The sequence below is a fragment of the Mesocricetus auratus genome, unplaced genomic scaffold, assembly GCF_017639785.1.
Source record: "Mesocricetus auratus isolate SY011 unplaced genomic scaffold, BCM_Maur_2.0 Super-Scaffold_100691, whole genome shotgun sequence".
Classification (NCBI taxonomy): Eukaryota; Metazoa; Chordata; class Mammalia; order Rodentia; family Cricetidae; genus Mesocricetus; species Mesocricetus auratus.
Window position 1 is genome coordinate 5,546,089 of NW_024429267.1, and position 19,319 is coordinate 5,565,407.

The 19,319-nt window shown below is 48.7% G+C and overlaps 1 protein-coding gene and 1 long non-coding RNA gene across 2 annotated transcripts in view; one reads left to right on the top strand and one right to left on the bottom strand.

Moving 5' to 3' along the window:
- The window catches only part of Ankdd1a (ankyrin repeat and death domain containing 1A), a 28,060-nt gene extending 21,177 nt beyond the window's left edge, over positions 1–6,883 (bottom strand). Inside the window, 4 exon segments of the mRNA XM_040739965.1 lie at positions 1,318–1,416; positions 2,520–2,618; positions 4,416–4,519; positions 6,703–6,883. Of these exon segments, the coding sequence (XP_040595899.1) occupies positions 1,318–1,416; positions 2,520–2,618; positions 4,416–4,519; positions 6,703–6,736 (336 nt within the window). The 5' untranslated portion in view covers positions 6,737–6,883.
- Positions 6,884–10,704: 3,821 nt separating this feature from the next.
- Positions 10,705–14,379, top strand: LOC110341930. The gene is made up of 4 exons (XR_002383927.2): positions 10,705–10,825; positions 12,055–12,116; positions 12,324–12,447; positions 13,873–14,379. It is a non-coding gene; the product is annotated as an uncharacterized LOC110341930 (long non-coding RNA).
- Positions 14,380–19,319: the final 4,940 nt, after the last annotated feature.

A 19,319-nucleotide genomic window follows, 5' to 3' on the forward strand; every position in this document is an offset into this window, starting at 1 on the left:
CACATACCACACACACACCACACACATACCACACACATACACACACACCACATACACACACCACACACCACATACACACACCACACACACACCACACACCACACACACACACCACACACATCACACGCATACACACACCACAAAATCAAAATATCAATCAACTAATAAATAAAAATTTAAAATTAAAGAATGACTAAAATGGGTGGGCAAGGGCACATATCTTCAAGAGACTTAGGGAGAAGGCTAGGTTAGGGTTACTGGAGTTCCAGACAGTTATGAACTGCGGTGTGGGTTCTCTTTCCTGTGTGAACTCCTGTGATCACAAGGGGCCCATGTGGATAACCCATTAGCGGAAGGGGAGAGGGATGGGACTGTTGGGACCGGACGGGGACACAGGGACATAGGGACACGGGGACACCGGGACACCACCACCACGACGACGATGACACCTTCCCATTTCAACATCAATAATCTTATTTGCAAAATTGCTTTTGTCGTGTTAGATTCTGGGAGTTAACAGGTCTGAGATTCGGATGCAGACATCTTTGAGGGGTGTTTGGTACTATAACAGGAAACTGATTTTGACTGGGGATGGAGCTCAGTGGGTAGTGCTAGCCTGGCATGCACAAAGTCCTGGGTTTTATCCCAGCACAGAATAAACAAGGCATGATGGCATCCCCGAACCTGGATGGTGGAGGCAGAGGGTCAAGGCCATCCTCTGCTACATGAGGAGTTCAAGGCCAGTGGAGGGATTCCAGGCACCAGATTTGTGGGCCCTGCCCCCTCAAGTCACTCACACACCAACTACTGAGGGAGGCCAGGTTCCTAAGGGGCCAGCACCCATCCAACCTGGGACGTTACACCCACCACCTTGAGGTAGGTAAGCTCACCCGTTGTTTCCAAACAGAAAACTGACTTGGGTGATAAAGCGATCCACCCAAAGTGTAAGAGTTTGTACTGGGGGTTTTCTTCCACCTGCCACCCTGAGGGTAAGGAGGGCAGAGCCTGGCAGGAGGCCTAAGGAAGACCTCCTGCTCAGTGCACCCTCTCACTGCCCTGTGGGGTGCTAGGTAGAGCCCTGCCTGTAAGTATGGAAATCAGCTGGCCAGACAGCTGGAGAATTTCCACCCCGGAGCAGGGAGGGGGGACAATCTCCCGATGAAAACACAATCTCCCTTTCTCCACCCTAAGACAGGCTTCAGCTCAGCGGGGCTGCACGGTTCCAGAGGGCCAGGCGCAGCCACAGACAGAAGCAGGTGGGAAACCAAGTGGAGGGTGGGCAAGCAGAGGGGCTGGGGCTGCAAGCTGCGGCCTTACCTTGCTCTCACAGTGGACCTTGGCCCCAGCGTTGACGAGAAGCTGCACGATCTGCAAGTGGCCGAACCAGGCAGACAGGAGAAGTGCATTCATCCCAAACTAGGGGAGAGGGCGTGGGGAGGCGGGGAGAAAGGGGGGCTGCAAAGGAGTGGCTGTGTCCACGTGGCCGAACCATTCACCTACAGCCCACTCGGTCCAGAGAGCCCCAGGCTGTAGGCACTTAAACACCAGAAGGTTTGCTGGCTTCGTAAAAAGATTGATTTACTTTAGACCTTCTCTCTATATATACTTTTTCCTCCCTCCCTCTCTCTCCCTCCCTCCCTCCCTTCCTTCCTCCTCTGCCCCCATGCTGAGGATAAAACCCAGGACCTCATGCAAGCTAGACAGTCACTCCACAGCTGAGCCACACCTCTAGTCCTAAGTATCTTTATTTTATTTATTTATTTATTTTGGTTTTTCAAGACTGGGTTTCTCTGCGCAGCTCTGGACACCCTACAACTTGCTCTGTAGAGCAGGCTGGCCTTGGACTCATAGAGATCTGCCTGCCTCTGCCTCCTAAGTGTTGGGATTAAAGGCATGGGAGGCATGGGCCACCACCACCTGGCTCTAAGTATCCATTTTTAAGAATGTCTGTATCAAATGGCACTGTCAGATTCACCCCTTCTCCTAAACCTGTGGGGGCAATTCTGTAGATCCTGTCTTTGGGGCTCCCTCCCTTTCAAGCAGAGTGCCATCTACGGATTTGCCCGATCTGCTCCAGGACATAGTTTTTAGCAAGTTCCTGTTCAGGTGCTGACCGGGGCAGAGCCGCATGGCCTATCACAGGAGACCCTCTTCTTGGTGCTTTTACTAAGCAGGCCATCATTGATCCACATGATTATCAGTTCCATGGCTTGCCAGTCTCCCTTATCACATGATATGTTGAAGGACTAAAATGTTCCCAGGACTGAAAGGCCATTGATAATAGAGAACACTTTCTTCTCCTGCCAGGGAAAATGGAATGGGTCCAGTATTAACAATCCCTAGGACTGACTTGGGCCCAGCCTGTACCTAAGCATCTGCAAGCTCACCAAGGACAACTTGTTCACAGGTCAGACAGAATGAGGATGCCCTTACCCCTGAGACAGGAAGACAGGCAGACACATGCTGCTCATGTGCAGGCGTGTGTGTACGCACGTGGACACACACACACACCTCCCTACCGAGTCCACGTCGTCCACAGCAGCTCCATGCTCCAAGAGCAGCCGCACAGCCTGCTCGTGTCCAGCACCTGCAGCCCAGTGCAGGGCCACTCTGCCCACCTGCCAGGAGGAGAGGAAACTTGTCACTCCACTGGGCTGCCTGGCCTGACCCCAGCACTGTCCCTACCAAGACAGCTGGCCTGCAGGGAGGAAGGGCTGTTTGTGGCTCTGGTGACCAGCTGGCTGGGGATCCAGCCCTTATTGGGGTCCCTTTTCCCTGATATGGTACAGCCAAAAAAAATATTATAAGGTCCACTGACTGGACCCATCTGTCCCTGCCTAAAACTTCACAGCTCCCCACTGCTCTCGGGGCAAACGCCTGAGCCTGAGCCTACAAGCCCCTGTGTCGCCTGGCACTGCCCTCCACTGCTTCTCAGAGGGGACAGATGGTTTCCAGCTCCAAACCTTCCTTCCTACTGGGAGGCCACATGTGACCTAAGACAGCTCTCAATGTTCCCAAGGGGAACAGAGTGTCTGGTTCTTCCCTCACAATGAGCAGAAAGGGCCAGCCTGTCTGGCCCACTCTCCACCACCCTGGGAGTTCATCCTGGTTTCTGGCCCTCCGTCCATCTGAGCAGGCCGGGCCACCAGTCTCCTCTGTATAGTCCACTTGTCTACTGTCTCAGCTCATGAGAGGCAGCAAAGGAAAACAGCTTTTCAGTGTAATCGTGGATGCCAGTTCTTTTTCCTCAGGGCTTCTGCCTGAAACATTCCTTCACCTCACGCCACGGACCTCCACCCTCCAGGTGGGACAAAACCTTTTGGACCCTTCCCTTTGCTTATGAGACAGTTTATCACCGTGGGAATGAGACAGTTAGCATATCTTTGCTCCCCCACCAGACTCCATGTAGGCTGGGACCACGGCTGTCATGGTTTCTGCTCTGTTCTCAGTACCTAGCATATGGTATGCTCTTCATAAATTCTTAGTGAATGAGTGAATAAGCCAGTGTTCATGAGAGAATACACTTAATGAATGAATGAAGACATCAATGAGTGTGTGTGTAAATATAATTAGTGGATAGATGGATGGACGGACAGACAGACGGATGGATGGATGGACAAACAGACAAAACACTACCACCCTACTAGGCCATGCTTCCCTGCAGATACTTACTTGTTCAGGAGCTGAAACCAAAGTTTCAGTCACCAACCACTTGCTGTGTGACCTAAGCGACCTGCCTGTGTCCCACTGCACCTGCCTTGAACTATACACAGGGCCAACACTTCCTATTCTCCCCAGCTCTCCAGGACTGAATGACAGCCACGAGGAAGCTGGCAGCTGAGTGCTCTGAAAACCAGCACGGCAAACACAGTCATAGTTCTTGTTACTATTCCCACACCTCCCGAGCTGGCCCTGAAGACTGAAGTCATACTGCTACCCCTCACCCCGGACAGTGTACCCTCTGCTGTGGCCAGGGGTCCTGCATCCAGTGTCTGTTCCTCAGAGACAGAAGTTCTGAGTCAGAAAGGGGCCACCCTGCATGGTAGCTGGGCCCGTCTTCAATGTCCACTTAGAAGATATGCCTCTTCCTCTACCCTCTTCCCCAGCAGGGCCATGGACCCTACTTTTCTGCCTGTCTGGTTCCTCGTGGTCCCCAGAATCCTGCCCACATGCACCTCCTCACCTTTGTCTCTTAGATGGGCCACACGGGTTCAAAGTCTGAAGTCTGGACTTGCCAAAGCCTGGCTTGGGATCCTGACCCTTAGGCTAGCAACAAAGACAGAGCATGCATATGTCTCCACCACCCCACCCCACCCCGTCCCCACCACCACCCAAGTCCATGCACACAAGCACACCTCTTGTGGCACAGTGACTTGTCCCACTGGTTGGCAGCACCGCGGGGTACTCATACTTACATGGTTTCTAGCCCTGATGTTAACCCTCTTCTCAAACAGCTCCTTCATCCTCCCCACCTGGTTCCAGCGAGAGGCCTCATGGAGCTGTCTCTCCAGGGGAAGCACTGGGGAGAAAGTGGGATTTGGGGTGAGAGGAAGGAACCCCACACTGTTAGGGACGCACTTGGGGAAGGATGGAATTCATTCCCACTGGAGACGGTGGCCACCTTTGCTAAGACTACACAGTGTAGAAGACTGAGGATTTAGTGCACCACCCAGGGGAAGGCCAGAGAGAGGCAGGGCCTCCAAGCTTTAGACATTCCTGGTCCTCATTTTCCACCTCTTCTCTCCTTGCCCCTAAATCCTAACCCTTCCACCTCCACAGAAGGCTCCCTTCTCTGTATTCTCTCTCCTTCCTCAAAGCTCCTCTGGGTATAGGGAGGAAGCTTGGCTAAAGTGCTTACCTGGGAAGAGTGACCACAAGCGTTCAGATGCCTAGAACCTAATTATAAAAAGGGACTGGCAGGATGGGTCAGAGGGAAGAGATACTTGCTGCTAAGCCTGATCCCAGGACCTAATGGTAGAAGGAGGACATTCTCTCCTGCAAGTTGCCCTTGTATCACCCACCCTGGTACAAGCATACCTACACATACACAAAATAAATAAAAGAAAATGTACTTCAAAGACGGGTCAGCAGGTAAAGAGCACTTACTACTCCTTCAGAAGATCGGAGTTCAGTGCCCAACACCCATGTCGGGAGCTCACAACTGCCTGTCACTCTAGCTTCAGGGGATCCATGTGCTTTTCCGGGCACCCACCCACGCACACACTCATACACGTACACACAAAAGAAAGCAAAGCCTAAAAAGGGGGAAGAGCTGGTGAGATGGCTGGGATGGTGAGAACATTTGTCACCAAGCCTGACAGCCAGAGCTCAGTCCCGAAGACCCACATAGTGAAAGGGAAGAACTGACTAGAAAGTTGTCCTCTGACCACCACAAGCACACCAGAGTGCCTGTGTGCACGTGTGCACACGTATGCGTGCACACATACACACTAACTAATAAAGATAGCAAAGCAAGGCACACGCCTTTAATCCCAGCACTCAGGAGGCTGAGGCAGGCGAATCTCTGTGAGTTCGAGGCCGGGCTGGACTAACAGCTTCCAAAACAATACAGAGAAACCCTGTCTCGTAAAAACAACAACAACAACAAAAAATCAGTCAATTAATTAAAAGGCAAAAGTCTTAAAAACAACACTTATGCTTGGCGGAGCCCAGCACCCGTTTCTCATTCATCTGGGCAGACAGTGACAGCTGGCTTCAGAGTTTTGAACCCAGTCGGCAAGATACGGGGATTTGAGTATGCACTCCTGGGTTCAGTGGTCAGGGCTCAGCCTGGGCAGCAGGGCTAAGAATCCTTGGAGGTGGCAATGGCACAGTCCTCTTTCCAAAGCGCTCCCAGGAGAGCTGGTGGCCACAGGCCTTCCACACATCAGGGGGCCTGAGTACATTCTGAAAGAGGTTCTGAAGCTCCTTATTCCACTCAGGGCTGGAGCTAACCACAGCACCTCTTTTCTAGGTTCTGCTTCCTCCTCTGATATGGTGTCTACATCCCCAATTTTCTGGGCAAACTGGGGTCTTTAGGTTTTGGGGGGTTGTTTTTGTTTGGCGGTGGTGGTTGACAGGGTCTCATGTAGCTCAGGCTGGCCTTGGACTCCCTATGTAGCCAAGGATGGAAGATGATGTTGAATTCCTGATCCTCCTGCCTCTACTTCCCCCCAAGGATTACAGATGTGTGCCACCGTGTCTGACTTTACATGGCCTGTGAGGTGGAACCCAAGGCCTTGTGCATATATTAAACAAGCATTCTACCTGCTGAACTGCGCTCCTATCCCTGATTCAGCATCTCTATATTTCTACCGTTCGTTATACAGTCATGTGACCTCATCCCGTCCCTCAGCTTTCTCATCTGATAAGTGGAAATGGCAGTAGGCCTTGCCCACATGGTCCCAAAGGTAAAAGACGACCGGCCTGACCTGCCCCTAAGCTTGGCACACAAAGTGAGTTATTTACAAGGATGGCTGTCACCCCTGGCTTGCTGCTCCCGGGACACCCTGAGTCCCAGATGTGTGGCCGCTGTGCCCTACGCCTGTGCAACATTCTTTCCAGAGCCACAGAAAAACCCCAAGACCAAGGCGGCCAAGAGAAGGGCCAGCCTCTCCCTGGGCCGCCCTTTGTGAACACGGGGTCTCCCCCACGGCCCTCGGGCCCCCACCATGTCCACCCGCCCTCGACACCGGGACTCACGACCATGGGTCTCCCAAGCCAGCTCCTCCTCCATCCGGCTGCTCTGCTCGTGCAAGGCGCGTAGCCGCTGAGGCAAAGAGTGCGCGGAGCCAGGAGCGCGCAGAGCAGGGGAGTAGGAGGCAGAGGTTCCGCATCTCTCTGTAGATCCTGCTCTCTGTCAGTACAGCTGTGAGTCTGATCCGCACACCCATATCCCACCTACAGCTCCCATTCCTGCTGTGCCTTTAAGCTGCTCTAGGTCCCCTGCTTGCAATTCTCCTGGGACCTTCAGACCCCACTACCATACCAAGCCTGCAGACATAAGATGAGTGGTCAGATGTATTGTATTCACTACCAGAAAAAAAAAAAAAATCAGGTTACAACGACAATGGGGTATCCATTACGCCAACTTGGATTGGCCAAAAACCAAAAGCAAACAAACGAGAGAGAGAGAGAGAGAGAGAGAGAGAGAGAGAGAGAGAGAGAGAGAGAGAGAGAGAGAGAGAGAGAGAGAGCCAGCCCTGGGCGATGCCAGATGTGAAGGCAGAAGGTACAGCTGTCTCAGTCAATGTGCTCTGCGGTGGCAGCAGCCTGAGGCTGGCATTCTGGAATCCAGTCTGGCAGTAAAGGGGAAAATATTTCTTAACCAGAAGGAAAAAAAATAAATCAAAACTAAACAAAATCAATAAAGTTAACTTTGTAAAAATTCCTCCAGCAAAATGAACCACCCTCTGTGCTGCCTAAGGGTCTAAGAAGCCGCTATTCCCTTCTGCATGGAACAAATCTTCCAATCCATTCTCCCTCAGCAGGCCAGTTCCTTGTCATTCTTTATGGAGCCCAGCTGAAGTGTCATATTCCCAGCATTAATTGTGTCACCTACCTTATTCACATCTCCATCTCACAGTAGCCTTTAATTGCTAGGACATGGTCACAATTTTATAATTCTGTGACTAGCCTCACTGCTCCCCACTTTGAGTCCATTTCCTTGTAATTTCATACTCTCAAAAGAAAAATATGTTTTTCCTCCTTTGTTTATTATTGTTGTTTGGTTGACATATTTTTTGTTTGTTTTTGAGACCAAATCTAGCTATGTTGCCCAGGTTGGTCTCCAACACATGGGCACATGTGACCTCCCCCCTCAGCCTCCCTCCAGAATCAAGTGTGTGTGGCCTCTCTGACCGCCCTACAACATCCTGGGATGCCCTGGAGCTGCCCATTGTCTTCCCCAGAAGCTCAGAAACTCACACTAGCCAAAGCGTTTGAGCACGGCAGTGTTTTACTCGTTGAGTTCTTTCGTTACCCCTCTTCCTTGCCTCTCCTTGTGCTGTTTTGTTCTGTGTTCGATGAGCAGAAAGAGAAAAGGGAGGAGGATGATGAGGGAAACTGAAATTCAAATCTAGGCGAAGTTAGACTGGCCCATGGTGGGAGACTGGATGCAGATGTTTGCAACGTCACTTGTTCATGTGACGTTCGGACACTGTCCAGATGTCTCCGGATTTTAGTTCCACCTGCCCTTGCTGGAGGAGGTGCTCTGACTGGTGGCATATGACCAGAAGATTTATCCCAGCTCAGAAGGACTGCTCGGAATGGCCCTGGGGACCTCCCTCTAGAACAGATAAATTAAAGACAAAGGAATGGTTTGGGGTGTGGAGACAAAGTCTCTCTATGTAGAGGGATGATTTTTGCCCTGTCCTGCTAGTTAGAAAATATCAAATCTACAGAAAAGATAAAAGAATAGTGCCACATATTAACGTTTTTCCATATTGCAGATTTGACGTTATTTTTAATTTAAAAATTATTTTATGTAAATGAGTATTCTCTCTGCATTTAGGCATATATGTGCATATGTATGCAGTTCCTGTGGAAGCCAGAGGGAGGGTATGGATTCCTGCCTGTCCCCTATCCCCAAGTGAAGTAGACAGTTGTGAGCTGCTGTGTGGGTGATGGGAAAGACGGTCCTGGGTCCTCTCCAAGAGCAGTAAATGCTCTTACCTTCTCAGCCATCACCCCAGCTCCAGATCTGAATTTTGTCTTGGTCTTTTGTTTTGACTTGTTGTTGGGGGAGGGGATTGGGTTTTTTGTTTTGTTTTGGTTTGGTTTGGTTTGGTTTGGTTTTTGGTTTTTTGAGACAGGGTTTCTCTGTATTGCTTTGGACCCTGTCCTGGAACTTCCCCTGTAGACCAGGCTGGCCTCAAACTCACAGAGATCCGCCTGCCTCTGCCTCCCGAGTGCTGGGATCAAAGGCGTGCGCCACCACCCCCCAACATATTTTTTATTGTAGAAATTGACAAATGTGCAAAAAAATAAATAAAGAGAAGAAAACATGAACACACAACCATCACCCAGCTTCAGCAAGTAACAGCTCAAGGACAGCTTCCTTTTCCTCCTCCCAAGTTATCCTAAAGCAGTTTTTAAAAAATTATATTACCTTTCATTGTGTGCAGATGGATGTGTGTGTGTGGTTATGTGCATGTAGGACCAGAGGTACCAGACCCCCCCCCAGCTGAGTTACAGGCAGCTATTTGACAACTGACAGGGGTGCTGGGAACTGAACTCAAGCCCTCTGCAAGAGCAGCACCCATCCTTAGCCACCCAGCCCTCTCTCCAGCTCCCAGAGCAGCACCCATCCTTAGCCACCCAGCCCTCTCTCCAGCTCCCAGAACAGTCATTTTGATTTTGTTTTGTTTTACACTTGTTTTTGAGAAAAGGTCTCACTACATCTTGGGTTGGTCTGGAATTCACTGTCATCCAGGCTGGCCCCAAACTTTCTTTTCTCCTGCTTCAGTCTCCCAAATTCTGGAATTACAGGTGGCAGATGTATACCATCATGTCCAGAAAATTATTTTATCTAAAAGTCATTATCTATCTCTATAAACAAAATGTGTTTTAAAAAACAACCCTTTTTAATCCCAGCACTCAGGAGGCAGAGGCAGGCAGATCTCTATGAGTACAAGGCCAGCCTGGTCTACAGAGTGAGTTCCAGGATAGCCAGAGCTACACAGAGAAACCCTGACTCAAAAAAACAAAACAAAACAAAACAACCAAACAAACAAAAAACCTAACCATGGGGAACTGGATAGCTGATTCGATGATTAAGAGCACTTGCTGGTCTTCCAGAGAGCCTGGGTGTGATTCCCAGTACCCACATGGCAACTCCAGTTCCAGGGGATCCGGTGCCCTCTTCTGACCTCCTCCAACATCAGGCACACATGTGGTATACAGACATACATGCAGGTAACACATCCACACATATAAAATAATAATTGCATCACCAAAAACTATCATTCCTCATTCTTTGTTTTGTTTTTGTTTTTTTCCAGACAGGGTTTCTCTGTGTAGCCCTGCTTGTCCTGGAAATCACTCTGTAGAGCAGGCTGGCCTCAGAGATCTGCCTGCCTCTGCCTCCTAGTCTTCCACCATTTCCCAGCAGTCCTCATTCCTCAAGTCAAGAAATATCCACTCCATGTTCATTTTCCCATCTCTCTTATGTGTGCATGTTTACTTGTGTGTATTTTGTGTGTGTTTCAGTTTATCTGAATAGCATGAACTTCATTAATCTTTTTTTCCTTAATTAGATTTTGTTCTTTCCTAATTTGTTTATTTTATTTTATTTGGGAGGAGGAGGTTTTGAGGCAGGGTTTCTCTGTGGCTTTGGAGGCTGTCCTGGAACTAGCTCTTATAGACCAGGCTGGTCTTGAACTCACAGAGATCCGCCTGCCTCTGCCTCCTGAATGCTGGGATTAAAGGCGTATGACATCACCACCACTGACTTATTTTATATACATATATTTTTTTAATTATTTTTGTTTAGTGTGTGTGTGTGTGTGTGTGTGTGTGTGTGTGTGTGTGTGTGTGTGTGTGTGTACAGGTACCTACAAAGGCCAGAAAGAGTGTCAGATCCCTTGGGCTGGACTGACAGTCAGTCAGAGTGTCTGACATGGGTTCCGGGAACTGACCTCAAGTCATCTGCAAGAGCAGTACTAGCTCTTAACCACAGAGTCATCTTTCCAGTCCCTCAGTTCTCATTTTTAGAACAAGTCTCATGGTATAGTCCAGGCTTCTCTGGAATTCACTATGTAGTCGAGGTTGGCCTCAGATTCACAGCAACCCTCCTGCCTTAACTTCCCTGGTGCTGGATTTACAGGTATGGATTACCATCCTTGGTTCTTTATTTTCTTATGTGTATGAATGCATGGGTACGTGTATGTGGTTCTGGGAACTAAACCTAGAGTCCCCAGGTAGGCTAGAAAAGCACTCTACCACTATGTTTTCTCAATTTTTTTCTTTTTGTTTCATTAAAAAAATTTTTTTGCTAGGTAGTGGTGGTACATGACTTTAATCTCAGTACTTGGGAGGCAGAGACAGGTGGATCTCAGTGAGTTCAAGGCCAGCCTGGTCTACATCGAGAGTTCCAGGACAGGCTCCAAAGCAGAGAAATCTTATTTCAATAATAACAATAATAATAATAATAATAATAATAAATTTGATGTGGTGGCACATACCTTTATCCCTACACTCAGGAGGCAGAGGCATGTGAATCTCTGTGAGTTCCAGGACAGCCAGGTCTACACAGAGAAACCCTGTCTTGAAAAAAAAAAAAAAGAATTTATGTGCATGTGTAGGTGCCTGTGTGTGATGTATGTGGGTGACTTTGGAGACCAAATGAGGGAACTAGTATCTGAACTCATATAGTCTACAAGAGCAGTGCATGCTCTTAACTGCTAAGCCATCTCTTCAGCCCTCCACCTTTACAATTGTATTAAAATTATATTAAGTATATATATTTGAGACACCATTTTACTGTGCAGCCCTGGCTGACCTGGAACTGACTGTGTAAACCAAACTGGCCTAGAACTCACAGATGTACAACTCCATTGCCTCTGCTCACCCCCAGTGCAGGGATTAAAAGTGTGGGCCACCACAACCACCTAAAACACATTTTAACCAGCACATGGTGGCTGTATGAATTTACAAGGCACATTGTAACACTTCACTAGACTTATACAGCATGTCATGGTCTGAATCAAGGTCTGACAAATACATCACCTCAGACACTTTGTGCTAAACTGTTTCTTTGTGCTAAAAATGTTCAAATTCCCATCTATGAGCTATTTTGACATTTTCAGTTTATTAATGGCAAACACAGTTGTCCTACTGTGCTACAGAACACTATGATTCATGCCTTCCACTTGATATATGTGTGTACACATGTGTAATCCTAGCACTCAGGATAACAGAGGCTAAGCTAGGCACCATAGCAAGTTCCGGGTCCAGCTACATAGTAAGACCCTGCCTCTAATAAACAAACAAACAAACAAACAAATGCCCCATTATCCATCTTCTTTCATGCTTCCCTCTCCACATCCTTTCTAGACTGTATCCACAACAGTGTGAAGCCAGGCCGGACAAAGAGTACCCAACTTCATAACCTAAAGGTAATTCCAATTCCCCCAACTGACATAGTAACCGTTTCTGTGGCCTCCCATTACAGTATTATAGAACACAGAATAAATCCTGTATTCTACCTTTCATAAATATAGAAGCAGCTGAAGACGTAGCTTGGTTGTAGAACTCTTGTCTATGGTGCACAAAGTCTTGGCTTCCATCTCCAACACCACATAAAAGTGTGAACTCTTGTGCAGGATCTTGACCAGAGCGAATGGAACTCAACGCAGCCGGGTGGAACCGGCTGGGCCTGCTGAAGCTCAGGTCCTGGACACCAGGGGGAGCCAGAGGCAGCATAGCGGTGCTGTGATAGGCGTAAGCGTGAGTACAAGCATGTCCTCAACACTAATAAGACTGTGACTCAGGCCACAGGGACACGAGGAGGGAGAAGCTTTGGGATCTATTGGTGAAGGAGGAGACTCCAGTGGGAGTCAGAGGATAACTTACAGGAATTCGTTTTTTTTTTTTTTTCTTTCCACTGTATGTGCCTTGGGGATTGAACACAGGTCTCCAGGCTTGGCAGCAACAATACCCTTATCTGCTGGCCCTGTTTCTTGTTTTTAATGGGGCCCCATGTAGCCCAGGCTATCCTCTATCTCAATATGTAGACAAGTATGGCATCAAAATTCTGGTCCTCTTGCCTCTACCTTTGATTGTAACGAGGCCTGAGATTACAGCTCTGGGTTTTGTGAGTGCTGGAAACTGAACCCAGGATTTCATCTAATACCCAACCTTCCTCCCCAGTCCTGGGTTGGTTTTTGTTTAGTCTTTCTTCCTTTCCTTCCTTCCTTCCTTTCTGATACTGACAAGCAAAAGGAAAAGAGATGCTTGCCTAGAACATGGATGAGAAGACAAACACATATACATAAAGTAAAAATTGAAGCATAAATTAGGGCTTAGAGAGATGGTGCAGTGATTAGGAAGCACTTACTGCTCTTACAGAGACCCAGGTTTACTTTCCAGTAGCCATGAGATCTCACAACTGTCTGTAACTCCACTCCCAAGAAATTCAACACCCTCCTGTGGCCCCTGTGGAAACCAGGCATTCGTATGGTATACATACATACATACATGCAGACAAACACTCAGATTTTTTTTTATTTTTAAAACTAAAAAAAAAAATAAATCTTAAAATAATAATGCTTAGCCATATGGTGGTGGCACATGCTTTTAGTCCCAGCACTCAGGACTCAGAGGCAGGGGCATCTCTGCGAGTTCAAGGCCAGCCTGGTCTACAAAGCTACACAGAGAAGCCCTGTCTAATGATAATAATAATAATACCTGTACTGACTAGTTTTATGTCAACTTGACACAAGCTAGAGTCACTTGAATGAACAGTCTGTAGGCAAGCCCTGTAGTGCATTTTCTTAATTAGTGATTAACTGGGGGAGGGCTGAACCCATTGTAGGTGTTGCCATCCCAGGGCTGGTGGTCCTGGGTTCTATAACACAGCAGGCTGAGCAAGGAATGAGGAGCAATTCAGTAAGCAGCACCCCCTGTGACCTCTGCATCAACTCCTGCCTCCAGTTCCTGCCCTGTTTGAGCCCCTGCTCTGGCTTCCGTCAGTGATGGACTATAATTCTGAAGTGTAAGCCTTTCCTTCAAAAGTTACTTTTTGGTCATGTTGTTTCATCTCAGCAATAGAAACGCTATCTAAGACGTATTAATACCTAGCTGTGAGAATTCAATGACTGTGTTTCAGACAGTGTAGCCAATGCAAAGCTGAGGTGGAACTTTTCCTCCTAGGAGGCCTCTTTCCAGATTGCTCCAAACCTAAGACACAGACAGCTCCTCTGCCCAAGGAGGCTCCTGGTCTGGCATCAGCTACATATGACAGCTTTGCAGCCCTCACTGCCCGCCCGTCCCAGCAGCAGGACCCCCACCCAAATCCCTGGCTGGATTCGAACTCTTTAAGATGGAGACCAGGATTAATTCACCAATGTGTTCTTTCCAAACTTTTTTTGGTTTTGGTCATGGTGGTACACAGCCTGGTAAGATTCAGTCACATTAAATTAGAGCTCATCAAAGAGAAATAAGTCTGCAAATAAGGAAAACAAGCAGGGAGTCGGGAGATGATGGCACCAAGCACTAAAACAGCCAGAGAGGAGCCGATTGGTTTGTTTGTTTTTTAATGTACAAATGAAAACACCAGTGTCAGGAACTTAGATTGGTGGTAGTCTTTTTAGCAGAGGTCCTAGGCTCAATCCCCAGCCCTGGAAAAAGATAAAATAAAGTGCATACTCTTTACGACAACAACTCTCTAAGAATCTGTGTCTTTACAGGTGTGTGTGGGAAGGAGGGGTTTGGGTTGGTTGTTTTTTTTAACTGTAACAAAGAACTGGAAACAACTCAAGGGTCCATCCATAGAACACATTTATTTCAATGCTGGGCAGAGAAAGGAGTAATCTGTGTTTGCTGGGGTGGAACAGTTTAGAGATTAGGGGACTCAAAACAGGAAGTGTTGGATGAGTCTCTCTTCCAATATTCTTTTTTTTTCTTTCTTTCTTTTTCTTTTCTTTTTTTTTTTGTTTGTTTGTTTGTTTTTTTGTTTTTGACAGGGTCTCTCTACATAGCCCTGGCTGTCCTGGAACTTCCTCTGTAGACCAGGCTGGTCTTGAACTCAGAGATCCCCTGCCTCTACCTCTGGAGTATGCCACCATGCCTGGATGGGTTTTTTTGTTTGTTTGTTTTTGAGGTAGAACCAGATATATAGAACAGGTTGACTGTGAACTTGAGGCAATCCTCATGGTAAGAGTTGATTTCTTTCCCAGCACTCGGAAGGCAGAGGCAGGCAGATCTCTGTGAGTTCCAGGCCAGCCTGGTCTACAGAGCAAGTTCCAGGACAGCCTCCAAAGTAATACAGAGAAACCCTGTCCCAAAAAACCACACACACACACACACACACACACACACACACACACACACACACACGATCCTGTCTCTAGCATAGCCAGATCTTACATGAAAAGTAAGCAAATGAGGGCTGGAGAGATGGCTCAGCAGGTAAGAGCACTTGCTCTTGATGACCTTGAGTGTGATTCTCAGTACCTGAACAGTAGCTCCCAACCATCCATAACTCCAGTTCCAGGGGATCTGACACCCTCTTCTGACCTCTTTAGGCACCAGGAACATGCTTTGTTCACAGACATACATGCAGGCGAAACACTCATACACATAAAATAAATAAAGCTTTAACTGTAAACAACTTAGGGTTTGGCAGGGTAAGGACAGACAGCGAGGACAAGGGTAGGGGGTAGAGGTGCTGGGGTTTCCCAGGAGAGACGATGGGGGCTCAAAGAGCAGTGTGAAGGAACAAGAAGCCCTGGTGTGGAGGTGGAATCCACAGGCTTCCTTGTGAGTAATGGATGGGATTGCCTTCGGGGCTTATGGTCTGCTAGCACGATTGCTAGTTTTCATCCTTGCATCCACACAGCCTAGTAGTCATAGCCTCTTTCTCCAGGGCCTGTGCATGCACACGTCTAGTACCCAAGACTGTACTCCAGAGCTAGCTCCCTGGCAGGTCTAGAAAAGCACCAGCCTTCTCCGGGAAAGCACTCTGCTATGAGCCAGTCTTCCCTACTTGGGGCTGGCTACCTCCTGGTGCTACTGTGGGATGGGGCATGGACTCAGCCTGCTGGGTATTAAGAAAGGAACCTATATCTGATCCCAGAGGCTGCCCTAGGTAGCTGGCTGCTGCATTAGTGCCCTGCTTCTGGACCTCTAGCCTAGCTCTCTGGTCAGCTGAGTGTGCCCAGCTTGTTCCACTTGCTCCCAGGCCTTTTATAAAGAACCTGCTCAATGGTGGCCCAGTACCCCCATCCTTCCTCAAGGCCCTGGGCAGACCTTGCCTCTCCTGTTGGATGTGGTCTTTCAGAATCCTGTTTTGGAGGCCCTCCTTCTCAGCATTTTGTTTAGAGCACCCTGTCTGGACTCCCACTGCCCGAGACCCTGCATTCAGGTCAGCAGAGCCTTCCGGTTGGCAGGGCCTGGCCTCCATTGATAACAGCATTACCATCCAGCTCGTTCTCAGAACTGGTACTGCATTCAGCTCTACACGGCCTGTCCTCTCAGGCCCGCTGTCTCCTCCTGCTGATGCCTGCACAGAAGGTTCTGGCTGAATGGTGCACACCTGTGTGAGGCGTAGGTCAAGGGATCTTGAGTTGGAGACCAGCCTGAGCTACTAATTTAGACTCAAAAGTAAATAAGGAGCAGGTTAGACAGCTCGGTGGGTAAAGGTGCTGGCTGTCAAGTCTGACTATCTGAGTTCCATCCCCAGGACCCATAATGGTGGAAAGTGAGAACTGACCCAATCCCACCAAGTTGTCATCTGACCTCCAGCTACACTCCAAGGCTCAGTGCACACACAAACACACACTTGAGCAAATAAGTAACATAGTAAATACATAAGGAAGTAGCTCAGTTGGTAGAGACCCTGTCTAGCATCCACAATGCCCTGAGTTAGAGCCCTAGCACTTGGTACACTGGTTGTGATAATACATGCCTATAATCTCATCACCTGGAAAGTGGTGGCTGAGGATCAGAAGTTCAAGGCCATTCTCAGGTACATAGCAGACTGGGACCAGCCTGAGCTACATGAGACCCTGTCTCCAAAACAAAACAAAAACCTAAGTAAGGAAGTAAATGAGAGTGGACTGTGGTTGTGAAGAGCTCGGCCACTCTTCTGTATGTGATTTTGGCCAATCACATGACTTCTTTACATCCTCACCTGTCTGATAACATCCCTAGCACACTAGAGGCCCTCATCAATCCTTTCTGTATTGCTTAACAGGAAGCCTTGCCTGGAGCACATGCACAAAGCTACTTATCTCATCTGCACCTGCAGATGCAGACGCCTAGGCTCACAGGGAGTGCTGTGTCTTGTAGGGAGGTCAGGCTGGGAAGTGACATTTGCCTGGATCCTGACTCATCGCCCACCCATCCTTCCTGCAACTGTCTTGTCATTTTGGCCCTGGGAGGCTAGCACGCGTGTTGTCAGCTCAGGAGGGAGAATGCAGAAGCCAAAGCTTAGACTCCTGAGGAGGTGTCATCAAGGGAGACAATTGGACACGGGTGTGGCTGTCATCGCTCCATATAGGCGAAGCTCCTGCAAGATGAAGTATGCAGGAAGGCCTCTAGGTTCACCATTGGCCATGGAATCAACCATGTCACAAGAAGGGCCATCGATATGGTTCATCAGGGAAAGCCACTGCCACCAAGCCTTATGATGCCAGGAAGGAGAAAAGTGATTCCCACAAGTTGTTCTCTCTCCCTCCCTCCTCACCCCCCACACTAAATAATCACATAGAAAACTCACATAGAAAACAAGAAGCAGCTAGAGTGGCGTATGCACGTAATTCCAGCCCTTGACAGGATGAGGCAAGGCAGGGATTAAGTTTCAGGCCAGCCTGGGTTGTACAGCATGACTTTGTCTCAAGAGGGCTGAGGAGCAGGGACAACAGCTAAGCTACAGAGCCAGTTTAAGTGTCCAACAACAAAGAAATGGATAAGAAAATGTGACAAATGTACAAAATAGAAAAATAAGGCTATGTTGTTTCCAGGAAAATGGGCACAACTGGAATCACGTTACCTAACTAAGCCAGTTTCAGAAAGACAAATATTGTAGCTTTTCTCCCCCCCCCTTTTTTTCCCTCTCTCTCACTTAAAAAAAAAAAAGTCATGTGTGCTGGACAGTGGTGACACAAGCCTTTAATCTCAGCACTCTGGAGGCAGAGGCAGGAGGCAGAGACAGGGAGATCTCTGTGAGTTTGAGGCCAGCCTGGTCTATAGAGTAAGTTCCAGGACAGCCAAGGCTACACGGAGAAATCCAGTCTTGAAAAACAGAGAGACAGACAGACAGACAGACAGACAGAGACAGAGAGAGGTGTGTGTGTGTGTGTGTGTGTGTGTGTGTGTGTAAGTAAAATGAAAGTAGAAGTAAAATTGTCTAAGGGAACAAAGGGGATTAAACAGGAAAGGGGAGGGCAGAGAAAAGGAAGATGGGGGAAACTGGGCAGGGGAGAGGATAGTTCATGAATATGCAGAGGAATGTGAATTGTTGTGAGCCAAGGTCATTTAGGCGCCACAAAACTAAACCTAGAACCTTGGATAGCAGGCAAGGCCTCCCAGCTCCCAGCCTGCCCTTCCTGGCCATTTAGAGTTACCCGACACTCTGAACATGCCACACTGCCACACCTGCTTTGCCAGCCCCAATCCCTTCCCCTCTCCCCCCGTCCTTCCTTCCCTCCCTCTTCAGAAGCATTAGATCCTGCACATTGCTTAAAAGCTGGCTCAGATCTCACCTTTTCTGGGAAGCTGCCTCCTGTCCCACCAGCGAGCAAAGAGCTTCTCTGTGGGTGTCTCAGCCCCAGTCAGTCCCACACATGAGAGCATGGTGGCAGAATTGGTAGCTGTGCTTCAAGTCCTTGTCTAAAACATGAAAGAAGGAAGCCAGTTCCATCCTAAGAGGTAGGCCAGGAGTCAATAAAAGTGACCAAGTAGCACCCCCTTTCTCATCCCAAAACTCAGGTAGGCCAGCAATTCCAGGCACCTGAGTCTGCACAGTGGAGAAGTGTGCCAGGTGGCCTTTCGGTCTCCCATGATGAACAAACAGGCTTAGGTCCTGGCAAAAGTGTCCTGTCCCTCCACTCCCCTCTGGGAGCTGCTGAGGAAGGGGAGGCCAGGGCCACCTCTAGGGATGGGCCTGACTTCTTCATGAGGCCTTGTGCCAGCCTGTTCCTAGCAGCTGGTGACTCGGGTCAGCTGCCTACCCTTCCCCTCATGAAGAGGCCCTGTCACCATCACAGATGTTCTGCATAAGCAGAGCATCTGGGGCTGGGATAGGGCTTAGTCGGCCCTGAGTTCAATGCCCAGCCCCCACATAGAAGCTGGGTGCTGTGGTGTGTGGCTGTGATCCCACTACCGGGGAAAGGGAGAGCAGAGGGTCCCTGGAGCTTGCAGGCCAGCCAATTTAACCAACTCGGTGAGCTCCAGATTTAATGAGAGACCTTGTCTCAGAACAAGGTGGAGAGGGTCAGGGAGACGGTTCAGTTGGGAAAAGGCGCTTGTCGCTGACACCTGGGTTTGAGTCCCAAGACCCAAATGGTGGAAAGAGAGAACTGACTCCTGCAAGTTGTCCTCTCCCTATGAGCATCATGGTGTGCCTTCTACCCACGAAAATAAGTAAATAAGCGTAA